Source organism: Acipenser ruthenus, chromosome 1 (assembly GCF_902713425.1).
Source record: "Acipenser ruthenus chromosome 1, fAciRut3.2 maternal haplotype, whole genome shotgun sequence".
NCBI classification, from domain to species: Eukaryota; Metazoa; Chordata; class Actinopteri; order Acipenseriformes; family Acipenseridae; genus Acipenser; species Acipenser ruthenus.
Genome location: NC_081189.1, coordinates 38,304,165 through 38,317,798, shown reverse-complemented (window position 1 = coordinate 38,317,798; position 13,634 = coordinate 38,304,165). Strand labels below are relative to the sequence as shown.

General features: G+C 38.1%; 1 protein-coding gene across 1 annotated transcript in view; it reads left to right on the top strand.

Moving 5' to 3' along the window:
- Positions 1–257: 257 nt before the first annotated feature.
- LOC131737226 (NAD(P) transhydrogenase, mitochondrial) overlaps positions 258–13,634 on the top strand; it is a 54,451-nt gene continuing 41,074 nt past the window's right edge. The window contains exons 1-11 of the mRNA XM_059024790.1: positions 258–754; positions 1,534–1,709; positions 4,084–4,288; positions 7,974–8,203; positions 8,556–8,773; positions 9,124–9,211; positions 9,516–9,604; positions 10,082–10,269; positions 12,153–12,286; positions 12,553–12,744; positions 13,112–13,265. Of these exons, the coding sequence (XP_058880773.1) occupies positions 4,141–4,288; positions 7,974–8,203; positions 8,556–8,773; positions 9,124–9,211; positions 9,516–9,604; positions 10,082–10,269; positions 12,153–12,286; positions 12,553–12,744; positions 13,112–13,265 (1,441 nt within the window). The 5' untranslated portion in view covers positions 258–754; positions 1,534–1,709; positions 4,084–4,140. The remainder of the gene's footprint in view (positions 755–1,533; positions 1,710–4,083; positions 4,289–7,973; positions 8,204–8,555; positions 8,774–9,123; positions 9,212–9,515; positions 9,605–10,081; positions 10,270–12,152; positions 12,287–12,552; positions 12,745–13,111; positions 13,266–13,634) is intronic.

Below are 13,634 nucleotides of genomic sequence, written 5' to 3'. Positions count from 1 at the left end.
TTGAATTTAATAATCTTGAAATCATAAAGAAACAACTTAAATGTATAAGTTTAAAACAGATGCTTAGGGCTGCGTTAAGGTTCGAAGGTTCGTTCGCTAGCCAGGAATTCGAAAAAGGTTCGTCAGGCACCATTCATGCACTTTATTATTATTATTATTATTATTATTATTATTATTATTATTATTATTATTTTTATTATTTTTGTTAACAGAAGCTGTTTGACAGTGTGTGAATACTATAAATCACATATTAATGTCACTCGCATCTAATTCGATTTTTTGGTTTGTATAATATTACTTAAACAAAAGTTGTATTAAAATCCACTACCAAATCGTTATATGTAGCAACTCTCGGCGCCGCTGCCATGTAGGTATAGTATCCAAAGCACTGGGGCGGTAGGTTGTAGTGCTTCAGTAAAATATGTACTTAGTGTACAAGACAGTGGAAGAGAAGTGCTAGAATATGTTTGAAACATACAAATTATACGCTAACACTAATAATTTCACTTTAAAAAACGGAGCCCCGTCCGCCCCTCCCCAACTCCAGAGGCAAACCTTTAATGTATTCATTCGCCATCTCGACAGCAAAGCGTTGTATAGCGTAAGCGCTATCGAAAGAAATGTCTCGAAACCCCTCTGCTGTTTGGGATGTTTTTGTTAAATGCCCAGACGACCAACACAAAGTTGAATGCAAACTGTGCAAGAGACTGTTGATGTATCAGGCACAACCAATCTCCGAGGTCACTTGACAAGCGTAAGTTCATATTATTATTATTATTATTATTATTATTATTATTATTATTATTGTAGTAAAATGTGACTGTGACTGATAACCTACTTGGAACGGTGACTGTTAAATTAAGTTTGTTTTGCATAACTTAAATCCGCTGCAGTTAGTGCTGCTGCAATGCAAGCTTACTGTACGCAAGCAGCATCAATTACGTGTACTAAATAAACAATGTGTATTTGTATTTCAATTATAAAAACATACTGTTCTATATAGTGCATTTTTAAACTACATGTGAATGTTTTATTCCACTTATATGGATTACAAGTAAAATAATAGGATTTTCAATCCAATACAAGTAGCTATGGTGACGTCACCAAATTACTACCATCGAAGGTTCGAATCTTGTTTCGGTAATGTGTGCTGAACCTTCGAAGGTCAAAATGTACCCTTCGTTGCAGCCCGAAACACTTGAGATCATGCAGCAGAATTTTAGGTACCTAACAGAGGCAAGTTGTTTGACATGGTTATTCAACTTTTTTTTTTAATTACTACTATTCAACATACAGTATGTTATTACCAATTTACTAAACAAGCATATTATATACTGTACTTGTTTATATTATATTATAACCCCACCCATTGACAATCTGAGACCAGTTTTTTTTATATTTTCCTGCACATTTCATGCCATTAGACATACCAATAGTGCTAAATGTTTAAGATGAACAAAGGAGTCATGCACCGAAAAAACTACAAAATCATATACGTGTATAAATACTTTTTTTTGTTTTTTGCAACTACAGCATAAACGGTCTGCACATACTGTTGGAGTGGTCTGTAGTGTCCCCCATTATATGTGTGCTAAACCCTAATCACGTGACAAGAATGACTATGACCCAGCAGCAATTGAATTCGTTCCTGGATTGAAGTTCAACTTCATATCTTCTCCGCTCAATCTCTCCTACCCGGCTTCCTAAAGGTCAGTGAGCGAGATTGCTTTATTTTTTTTACTTATTGAAAATATAGACGAGTTGATGCATTTTAAAGGTTTTAAATAATATTGCAAAAACATGTGAATCGATTTGCAGTCGTAATTATCTCTTTAGGGAGGTTTTTGAAGTTTATTTTTATTTATTTTTGTCTTCACAGGCAAACGCAGCCAGCTGCCAAGTTAGGCAAAAACATAATTATTATTTTATATGATTTATTGTAAGTTGATTTTATGTGTAGCGATTCGCCGTTTTGTTTGTGCTGCAAGGACTAACTAGTGTAAACGTATGTTTCCAAATACACGATACACAAATTCATATGTATTTGTGGCGGGTTATTTCCTTTTTGCTATATCTCGCACAGCGCACGCTTTTTTTGCTTACTATGGTGTTATTATTAATGACTTATGCCATATGTTTACTAAGCCAAACTCCTTATTGCATCTGATTTAAAAGTTTAAACACATAATAATCAAGCTGAAAATCAGAATACCAGTTTCATTGCAATTGGTTCAATGCATTATGAATGTTTTAATGCAAATTTTGTTGAATCTTTTTGTTTACAAGATCAGATGGACAGAAACGTGCCATAAGGAATATACATCACTAACATATGAATATTTGAATGAAGTAATTCAATACAAAAAATGTTTAAATACAAAAAAAAAATCGTCTTGCTAGGTGGTTTTTAATTAATTTGTAAGTGAATGAATGTTTTTTTTTTTCAGATAATGAATGAAATGAGGTTTATATCGTTTTTGAATGACAAAATGTGTTACCAATCAAAAATAACTCGTTCTAAAAATGGAACGAGGATAGCATTTGGATTCCAGATTACAGTTAGCCAATTAAGATGGTCTGAGGGCGGGTTTGTATTGCTGTACAAAGGTGCTTTGCTGAGAAGATGGTCTGCTGACGTGGTATTTAGTGCACGGGCTTTCTACCTTTGTGGGAAGTTGTTATGGTAACTGCCAAACGCTACAGGCCGGTGTAGGAGGAAACAGTCACAGTACACATGTCTGAGGCGTGAGAGAACCACAACCATGATTATATATCTCGTCCTTAGTCGGCATGCTGTATTACAGTAGCAGTGGTAGAGCTTGGGAGGGCATTCGGGTGATAACCTTTTAAAGAGAGCCTCCAGAATGTCTTTAATACATTTTAGGACATTAGGTAACCCATTGTGATCTGGCACCAAAGTATGTTGGTTGGCATTATGACAGAATAGATCATTTTTATTTTATTTTTTTCTATCATGTTTTGCCTTTCATGTGTAACATGTTGTCATGGTATTCCGATAACCATGTTATACTGGCAGCAGCCTAATTGACATTATGAGTGCATTGGAGAGATTAGCGGTCTTGTATTTTACCTCTTGAATATGGAGAGATTATTTACAAAGGGTGATTAGAAAGTACGTTTTCCACGTCAGTGATATGGTGCGTTGATGTGATAAATTTACTTTCTAATCATCCTGTCTATAGGGGAAAATAAATCATCCTGGACCAGCTGTACACTATACATAAAGTTTGCTTCAATAGGAAGAACCGTGATTTCAGATACATATATTTACACAAACACATTTCTTCAATCAAACTTAGTTTAAATACAGTGCTTAGGTTTCTGGGTGAATTTTGCAGTGTTCAGGTGTGGGTACTTTAAATAGACAAATAAATAACCTACCTATGTTAAATGCAGAGTGTTTATCTTGCATAAATTGGACAGTGTGACTCATGCAAGCAGTAGAGTGTGAAGGGTACAGCAAGGATACACTGTATGTGTGTGACACAGCCCTACCCAGCTTTAAAGCTATGTACATGCAACAACCCCACAGAAAAAAAAAAAAAAAAAACCATGGGCAGAAATCTGAAACGGTAGCAACAAATGGAAAAGAGACCTAATTTATTCTGTTAATGTTAAGATAGTCCAGTGTTGGAGGCTTCCATTATTATATGTTTGAAAATCAAGAAAAGTGTATAGAAAAAGAAAGGAACACGTTTTATTGAAGTAAAAGATCTAAGATTATAAAGCAAAACTTAAGAAACACTTTGATAAAATACTCACAATGGACAAAAAAAAAAAAAACACACACAAAAGTACAGTTTACACCTCAAATTATATATTTTTCAACCCACTTGTTCTGTTACTGTGGACCCATTAAAGCCATTACTTTTCCAAGTTCATCTTGAAACTAGACACAAGCAGATTTTGCTGTAGCTTCAGTGGTTAATCTTTTCAGCCAGCTGCTCAGAATGTTTAACCCTCCACATTCCATACTGCATTGCTGTGTCTGCGATCAGCTGAGAGCCTTTAGGTTATATCACAAGGGTACTGAAACCTGCTCACTGTCATTTCCATCTGCAGGAGGAGGACGGTAAGGCATAAAGAAGCAGCAGCTCTTGGTAGCCCGTCCTGTGTATAATGGCCAGCCTCCTGCGAGTGGTGGTCAGCAGCTGCTCGAGCCCAGTCTTCAGCAGGCTGTCTGTGAAGGTGCAGACGGTGAAGACTCCATCTTCACGGTTATTCCGAACTCACCAGGCCCTCCGGTGCCAGAGCACTGTTAATCCAGGTAAATGATTTCAAGCACGTTTTCTTTCCAGTGGCGTGTGAGGATGATGCATACTTCGACATAGTACATTACCACAAAATCTGGTTACATTAGATTGTTTTTGTAATGTCTCCTTTTTTGTACAAAGTTAGAATAAATCCAGTCAAGATCCAATCTTACAATCTTCCTAACTGCTGTTTTGGCATACATACAAATGGTCGCTATAAATATACTTTTCTACCTCGTGCCATATATTGTTGAGTGTAAACTAAAGCCATGCCTGTACCTTTATGACTTTATATAACTGAATACACTAAGAAAAAAAAGCAGAGGGCACGTCAAGGAGACGGGACTTTCCTGCTGCTGGTTGTACAGCAACTAGGCCGTACTGTTCATATGTACATTGCACTGTGATTATTGCTTTTTTAAACCGCATGAATAAACATGCAGTACAGTGTACATATATACAGATCTATTAAATGAATGACCTGCTCACTGTGCCCCTTTTCAAAGCATGTGTGGAAGCATGCCATTAATAGTCATTGCTCCAGCTATGACGTGGAAGGGTGCTAACAGGTGCAGGCGGCTATTTCAGGGGCCCTCTTGAATAAAGACTGCTTTTGCTGCACACACTGAATACAGTGAAGTATACACATGTAATTTGAATGACTAGTCTTATCAATCCATGTGTGCTGCTGGCTTTAATGTAACACATCTACTGAGCAGATATTCAGTTCACCTTCATTGCATTGTCCAGGGTCCCCTGTAAAATGTCAAAGTAAATGTTCATCAAGTGCAATGTGCCCTATTCACAAAACTCCACTAGTAGCGTACAGAGAAGTGTGGCGAGATTCAGTGCGATCGTCTGCATAAAGCAACTTATATCTGACGTACAGCCTCAAATAAGTAAAATTAGAAAATGGCTTGGATAAATGAAATGCTGTGATTGGCTGAACAAGGTCACATGACCATGCGGTAAGAATTGTCTTATATATGGCTAGGGGTGAATCACCTGAGAAGATCAATCCAATTTCCTTGGGTTTATTTTCATTAAAATCTCAATCTCTTTGGCCACAGCGACAGTTCCAGTAAAGTCCATGGCTTAAGTATCAATAGCCATTCAAAGAGACATGATTTTAATTAACGCAAGAACAGTGAAAGATACGTAATGAAGATTGCCTGGTTGCTAGGCGGCCTGTCTGTGAGAGAAGTTGCCCGGAGAATGAGATGTTCTGCTTCAATAATCAGCAGACTAGTCCAGAGAAACCAGGAAACTGGCTCTGTGAGGGAGAGGCCACGTCCTAGAAAGCTGAGGGTCTTCTACCCTTGACAGACCTGATGAAAGACAAAGTGTATGAAGACGTCGTGGTGATCATTAAGCCTGGGACAGACAGACAGACAGACGCGGCACCGATGGGCATTTCCACGGTGCAGTACTGCTAGTCTGCACCCGGACACACAGGAGTGGTATGCACTATGCGGTACAGTAGTTGTCAGTACCACACTGAAGGCTATGTACTCAAATAGAATTTACATATATGGATAAAGGTTTTGCATCACCTAGTAGAATATTAGGATGCAGACATTAATTAAAAAAAGAAAAAAAGCTATATGAACATAATTTCGATATTTTATTTAACATGATGCAATCTAAGAAACTACAAAATGGTATCTCAAAAGTCTACAGTAGTAGTACAGTATTTCATGTTAGATTTGGAAATGCCACATTTTTCAATTTTTGGAAAACTACAAAGTGATATGTAATTTCAATATGTCAACATAACATTATTAATTCTATAGGGCGTGATGCAAAACATTTAGCAATAGCTGAAATGCCCCCCATATGATCTACTAAATAAAAACACTGGTTTGTTTTTCAAAGTTTTTTGTTTTTCTCTCATCTGTAGCAGGTGTATCCTTTTACAGCCAATTATTTAGTAAAAATAGTAGTGAACTACAGAAATAATTTAAAAAAAAAAAAAAAAAAAAAAAAAAAAAAAAAGGTAGGTATCAAATTGGCTACAGGAAGGATGCTGATCAGGGGTGATGTATTAAATACTGACTTGCCTGTCTATGTATGAAATATGGGAGGGATTAAACACTTAAGGGTTTGGACACCATATGAAAGCAATGCCAGCGATACAGGTGGCAAAATGCCTCATGTGCCGCGCCGCGCCGTGCCTGTCCTGTCTGTCCCAGGCTTTATTTTTACTGTTGCGTTGTTCAAGCCAACCGGTGGGGCGGTGGAAGCGTGATGATGATGATGTAGGGAGGAATCTCCTTTAACACAAGAACGCCTTTGGTGCAGATTGAGGGCAACCTTACTGCTTAGCGATACATTGACGAAGTCCTTGAGGCAACAGTTTTCCGTTCCTGCAAGCCAATCCGGAAGTGTCGATTTTCCAGCAGGACAATGCAAGACCACACAGTGCTAGGATTACAATTGCACAACCTCAAGAAAACAATGTCGAGGTCTTGCCGTGGCCAGGTTTTTCTCCTGACCCGAGTCCAATAGAACATCTGTGGGACCAAACCGCCAGTGCCATCCTCAGGAGACAACCGAGATCAGCCAACCTTCGCCAGCTGGCTGCAGCTGCACAGGAAGAGTGGCGAAACATCCCACAGCAGTCTATCCAGAGGCTGAGTAGGTCTATGCGTCAACGCTGCCAGGATTGTGTTAATGCTCAGGGAGGTCATACCCGATACTAACTTTCAGTTTCATTTTGACAGTGTGTCACGTTTCAGACTTAAAACTTACCATGATTCTTTGATCTGTATTTTCACATTTTCTGTGATTGTTTTAAAATATTGGATTAAATCCATTGGTGCTGAGTGTTGCGTTTCTTTTGTGCATGAGTGTGTGTGTAATAAAAAAAATATATATATATATATATAATGTGTGTGTGTATATATATATATATATATATATATATATTACACATATATATATACAATATATATTACACATTATACACACACTGCTTAAAATGCTGCCAAACTTAAATTGTCCTGGATATATAGCATTTATCAAAATGAGACGTAGAATATCAAATTTCTACTTTAAAATGCAGATTAACAAAAATCACGAAATTTAATGCACAAAAAATCATTTAACTGCTAAGTTAGATTTAGTGCTGCATTAAGTCTGTGATGGGAAGGTTTTTCTTTACAAAAAGTAACATTTTCTGCTTTATCACATAAAATCCTGTTCCTTTTCTCATCCACAACATATGAAGCAAAACTAAATAAACATTCGCTGTCAACATTTCTACATGGGGCTGAAAGACACTTTCTTACAGCTTCAGCCAAATTTGGAAAACTGCAACATGTGTGTGTTGCATATGGCTGCAAGGAAGATTCCCGTCTCGTTAGTCTTGCGCCAAATAGTACGCATGCTGAACGAAACGTTGCATTTTAATACGGTGAGAAATTAAAACATACAGTAAATATTGGTGTGCATAATAGGCTAAAACAACAAAAACAGGCAGCTAGCCGATTTGTGCAATTGTTGTATATCGGTGCTGATTCTGCTATGCTACCGATTTTATCACTACACCCCTTGTTTATTTCTTTATTTGTTTTCTCACCACATTTACACAACTTGGCCTGCAAAACAGCATCAAACTGTGTTAAAATTTGCCTGAGCAGTGAAAAACAATGACCCATTGATGCTAATTTCCTGTCCATTTCTCTGAATTACTTACAGGCATTCCTTATAAGCAGCTAACAGTTGGGGTCCCCAAGGAGATCTTTCAGAATGAGAAGCGAGTGGCCCTGTCCCCGGTTGGGGTGCAGGCTCTCATTAAGCAGGGATTCAATGTGGTGGTGGAATCAGGTGCGGGAGAATCCTCCAAATTCTCAGATGAACATTACATTCAAGCCGGGGCCACCATCAAAGGGACCAAGGATGTTCTGGCTTCCGACCTGGTAGTCAAGGTAACTTATTTTGCTCTGATGTTAAGGGAACTTGGAAAATACTTTTGTGAGGTCATGATTTCTGCTGTTGTCTGCTTGTGTTCAATATAGCTTTTATATGGGCTTATTTGGTTGTTAAAAAATGTTGCTTTTTGATAGAGAAATGGTAATACAAATTTGAATTGGTTTATTTCAAATGTGTGGTCCTGGCAGTTCTTGTATAAAATACGGGATCTCGTAGAAATGCAATATAAATAAATTGTGTTGCCCTGATATTAAACCGGGAGTGTGTGTTTGTCCTTGTTCACGTTTGCATGTTCTAATTTTGCTGAACCTTCTGTGATATTTCTGTTTTCTTTCTTTCTTTTTTTAGGTGAGGGCTCCTATCTTCAACCCTGCACTTGGTGCCCATGAGGTTGACCTTCTGAAGGAGTCTGCCACCCTGGTCAGCTTCATCTACCCTGCACAGAACCCAGAGCTCATTGATAAACTTTCACAGCGCAAGACCAATGTGCTAGCAATGGATCAAGTACCTAGAGTCACCATCGCACAGGGATATGATGCCCTCAGCTCTATGGCCAACATTGCAGGGTATGTTTTACTCTCTGGGAGTGCAAGGGAATGCTTGCCCAGGATACCCTTAGAAGGGAAAGTCAGTTACTAGTAGGGTCTTGCTGTGTAACAACTGTTGTCTACATATAGTAGAAACTGTACTTTTTTGTTCTTGCTGAATTGGAAGTTAAGGCAGTATATCTAAATCCATATGCAGTCTAAGCCCTGTTTCCTCATCCTGAATCTACTGTTCCTATGTGCCATCCTGTCACAGCATGCCATTTAAGATACGGAAGCTTATCTGAAACCGGTAGATGTATTGTCTGTGATGTACCACATAAAATGTATAGTCCTCCTTTGTGATTCATGCTCTTTGTTTATTTTGACAGTTACAAAGCTGTTATTTTGGCAGCTAATCATTTTGGACGCTTTTTCACCGGTCAGATTACAGCAGCTGGCAAAGTTCCCCCTGCTAAGGTAAGTACACCTTACTTTTCACATTACCAAAGTACGACAATGCTTCATTTCAATTCTTTTAAACGCAAAGGACCTGTCTATAATTCCGTGTGTGGCATTAATTCATGATAGGCAAACACAAATTAATCCATCAGTAAGAGAAGTAACCCTTGTAACTTGTATTACTATTGCAGCCTTTGAATTTCAAATGTGTGATTTATGTATTTGCACACTGATGGTTTCTAATTTCAGGGTGCAGCCTCCTGCTGTAAAATGGATGACATTGTCCAATTACATGGCTGTATTCCCTTCTGTATGTTTCCAGGTTCTTATTATTGGAGGTGGTGTTGCTGGTTTGGCTTCAGCAGGTGCTGCCAAAGCCATGGGTGCAATTGTGAGAGGATTCGATACCAGGTAGGCAAATACGAATATGATGACCAGAAAGCATAATCTTCTGTGTAAATGACTTGCTGCAGCGTTCATTTTACCATTGTCCAGCAGATGGCAGTATTTGTAAAGCGATCTCTATGGAGGAAAAAACACCAGTGCTTCAGCTTCTATGAACCTGATCTCGGACAATATAAATGATGGTTAAATCATATAAGACTGAAATATTCCTTATCTTAAAGCTTAATAAATGAACCAATTTATAAACTAAAGTTTTTAGCAGCATAAAGCAAAAGTATTTTTAAGTTAGGTGATGATGGTTTCTTTGTATATTGAATTGTGAAACTTCCTTAAATGATGTGGTGGTGGTGTTGTTGTCTTAAGTCTGGACTTTATAAAAAATAGTCCCTCGTTATCATTTTATCTTACCCATCATACAGTGTAGTCTATTGGGACTTCTTTTATGATCTACATTACACTTTGAATTTCTTTTGCCTTTTACAGAGCTGATGCTTTGGAGCAGTTCAAGTCCCTGGGTGCGGAGCCACTGGCGGTGGATATAAAGGAGTCTGGGGAAGGTCAAGGGGGCTACGCTAAAGTAATGTCCAAGGAGTTTATTGAGGCAGAGATGAAACTGTTTGCCAAACAATGTCAGGAGGTGGACATTGTAATCAGCACAGCCCTCATCCCAGGTATGCTTAGCTCATGCTTTTCAAATGTTTGTAAGACTGGGATGATGCATTAACTGTTTTGAAAAATTACGCATAAATGTCCCAAAAAAAGTCACCATAACCAAAAGGAACTACCGATTTTTAAAATACGGAATAGCTACTAAATTATTATTACATCAATTACATGAAATCAGATTCTGCATAACCCCTGTAAAAATGTCTTGCCTTATTTTTGCCAAGTGGTGATAAAAACATGAAAATAATCCATTGAATAATTAAACAAGTAAATCCAAGTAACGGATTGGTAGTTTTCAACAACATAATTATTTACAAAAACAGTCCTGTATCTTGGTGTCCGTTTTGAATATTTTGTTTCTGTTAAACAGGACAGCTTCCACATTCTTTGCTTTTAAAGAGGAACAAAGCTTGTTTACAATCTGCCCTGCCTTGCTGAAAACTCACTCGCTGGGGACTAATGTTGTTGCTGCAATGCTTAAAATGCTTCTGGCCAAGCGGGCTACTTTTGGAAACTGATCTGTCTTTTTTCCACTATTTTATTTGTGTAGTGGTATAAATTAATAAAATTAATCCAAATACCATTACCTTATGTTTTTTGAATGGGGTGCATAGTGAAAACTCAAGCAGGCAGAGGAAGTGTTGTCGTCACCCCCCCCCCCCCCCCCCAAAAAAAAAAAAAAAATATGCACATGCTTGACCATTGATGCATCACCCCAGCCTTAAATGTTTGTTCTTGTACTTCGTCAATTATCCTTATTTATTTATCCAAATTATTGGTACTCCATGAGTATTCTAAAGTTTTGAAAGGTGTGTTTTTTGGGGTTTTTTTTTTGCTTTATATTTTAATTTTTTTTTTTCTAAAAACAGACTTTGTAGAAAACCATTATTTTTAAATAACTTGTTTAAAGCTTTGTGAATAGGATCCATTATCTAAAAATTCATAAGTTCTTCAGGATCTTTGTACTTTTGTCATTACTGCTAAAAAAAAAAAAAAGTCTAGTTCCTATGTACCTCTGCTGGTAAAAAAGTTGCCTGTCAGCAAATCCTTGTGTCAGCTATGCAGATGGAGCTGGCTTTTCCAGCTGTACTAACAAGATGCCTATGCTGAGTATAGAAAGAACCCTGCTTCGAATCCAGCTATCACTGATAGATTTAAATACAGTAGAACGCCAGCGTTATGAACTGACCGGTCTACCGAACCCCCAATTTCAACCGGAAGTATGCAGTCACTGAATCACGCATGCAGTGGAGCCAGATAGGCGCTCTTACGTAAGCGGTGTGCTGGTCATGGAGGAGGCAAAATTATTGTACCAACAAATGTATTCAGAAAGGTGAGGCAAATTTCAAAGTAAGTATTTGCAATTTTACTGGGAACATTTTAGTATTAAACAAAGCACGGGTTTTTTTTTCAAGCCAAAGGAGGCTGAGTGACTGAGCAAGCTGCACAGCTGCATTTGTTTAAAAACAAGCACAACGTTAACCCAGGTTTTCCTGGACGTTTAAATCTGTGTTTTTGCTACAGTTACGATTTCAATGGTAACTTCAGTTTAGCCTTTTTCTATTTACAGTACTGTTTTGCATTACTGTGCTGTATCCTTGTATTATTCTTCAGTTTGAGGGTGTAGATAGCAGGTGTACACATCTATTAAAACCATTGAAAACTCATGTTCAGAGTTAAGCATTTCGGACTTACGAACAACCTCTGTTCCCAAGGGGTTCGGAACTCTGACGGTCTACTGTATTTTTACTTTGAAGTAATAATTATTTATTTGATACAACATTGACTGCAAAACTGAATTGCCTAAAAAGGCGTATTGATCAGAATCATTTTTATGACCACTCCTATCAATGAATCCATATAGTCATCACTGTTATGTCCGTTACAGGCAAGAAAGCCCCAATTCTGTTCACTAGAGAGATGATCGAGAGTATGAAGGACGGGTCAGTTGTGGTTGATTTGGCTGCTGAGGCTGGAGGGAACTTTGAGACCACTGTACCTGGGGAGCTGACTGTGCACAAGGTAAAAGACAAAACCATACGTTCTCTTTCTGATTGAGGTCTTGGCCATTCAGGCTCATGAGTTTGGAAGTGTATTCATATAGCAAAGAAGAATAGAGATGACACCTACGAGTTTCGAAGTCTTGCTCAGGTAAAGCTGCCTGTACCAAAGAGAATGCACCCTCCAGACTGCTACCGTTGTATTTGTTATCCCCTCTGGCGTTGAAATATGTAGATTGAGGCGATGTATGTATGAAGGTTATATTAGTTGTATTTGTTTGTTCTTAGGGGGTGACTCACATTGGTTACACAGACCTCCCAAGTAGGATGTCCTCTCAGGCCAGCGCTCTGTATTCCAACAACATCATCAAGCTGCTGAGGGCGATCAGCCCTGACAAGGACCATTTCTACTACAACGTGAAGGATGAATTTGATTTCGGTACCATGGACCATGTTGTTCGGGGCACAGTGGTAATGAAGGCAAGTAGAATGATAAAGAAATGTTAAGTTGCTTAGGAAAACCTATACGTACTGTATGCATGTAAATATTTTCATATTCATCATTTGAACAGGTAGGAACAACTTGGATTAGGTTCTCATGACCTGGGGAACAGGAAAGAGGGAAGGTGTGTGTCCTAGGATGCTAATTCTGTAATAGAAATGTAGATGAAAAGTAAATAACAAACGTATTTCCACTTTAGAGACTAGAAACACAATTATATAAACTCTTTAGATACGAAGGATTATGTTGAACCAATCACTGAGAGTTTTTACATTTCTGAACATTATGTTCCTATGTTAATATTATTCCTGTAAAATGTCCTTATCCTCCTTTTTCTTTTAATAGGATGGGAAGTTCATCTTCCCAGCTCCCCCTCCAAACAATATTCCTGTGGCTGCACCAGTGAAGCAGAAGTCTGTTCAAGAGCTGGCGGCTGAAAAGAAGGCCACTGTTTCTCCTTTTGCACAGACCTTGACAAGTGCTGGCGTTTACACTGGAGGTGAGGAGGGAGTAAATCTGATCAAGTATTCACTACCAGTCAGGAAATCCTTTCATCTTTTCAGTTTTAAAAATAAATTGACTTTTGCCTTCACATCATTGATTCAACTGTTCCGAATGTTGTCCCTTAATATGTTGTTTCTAATTGAAAACTTTGATATACGAGTAGCTGCTGTAATACTCATTTACTGTGGTTGTGCTATAGACTGCAGTACCACTAATCAGCCTCTCTTGTGTTCAGATTAGTCAGGTTTGAAAAAGGTGCAAGTACCTTATATTGCTAACAGATGGCCTAAATGCCGCAGTTTAAAATCAGTTTGAGTATCTCAGCAAGTCCTGGCTGGAGATCAAAGCAACTGAATTCCAATTT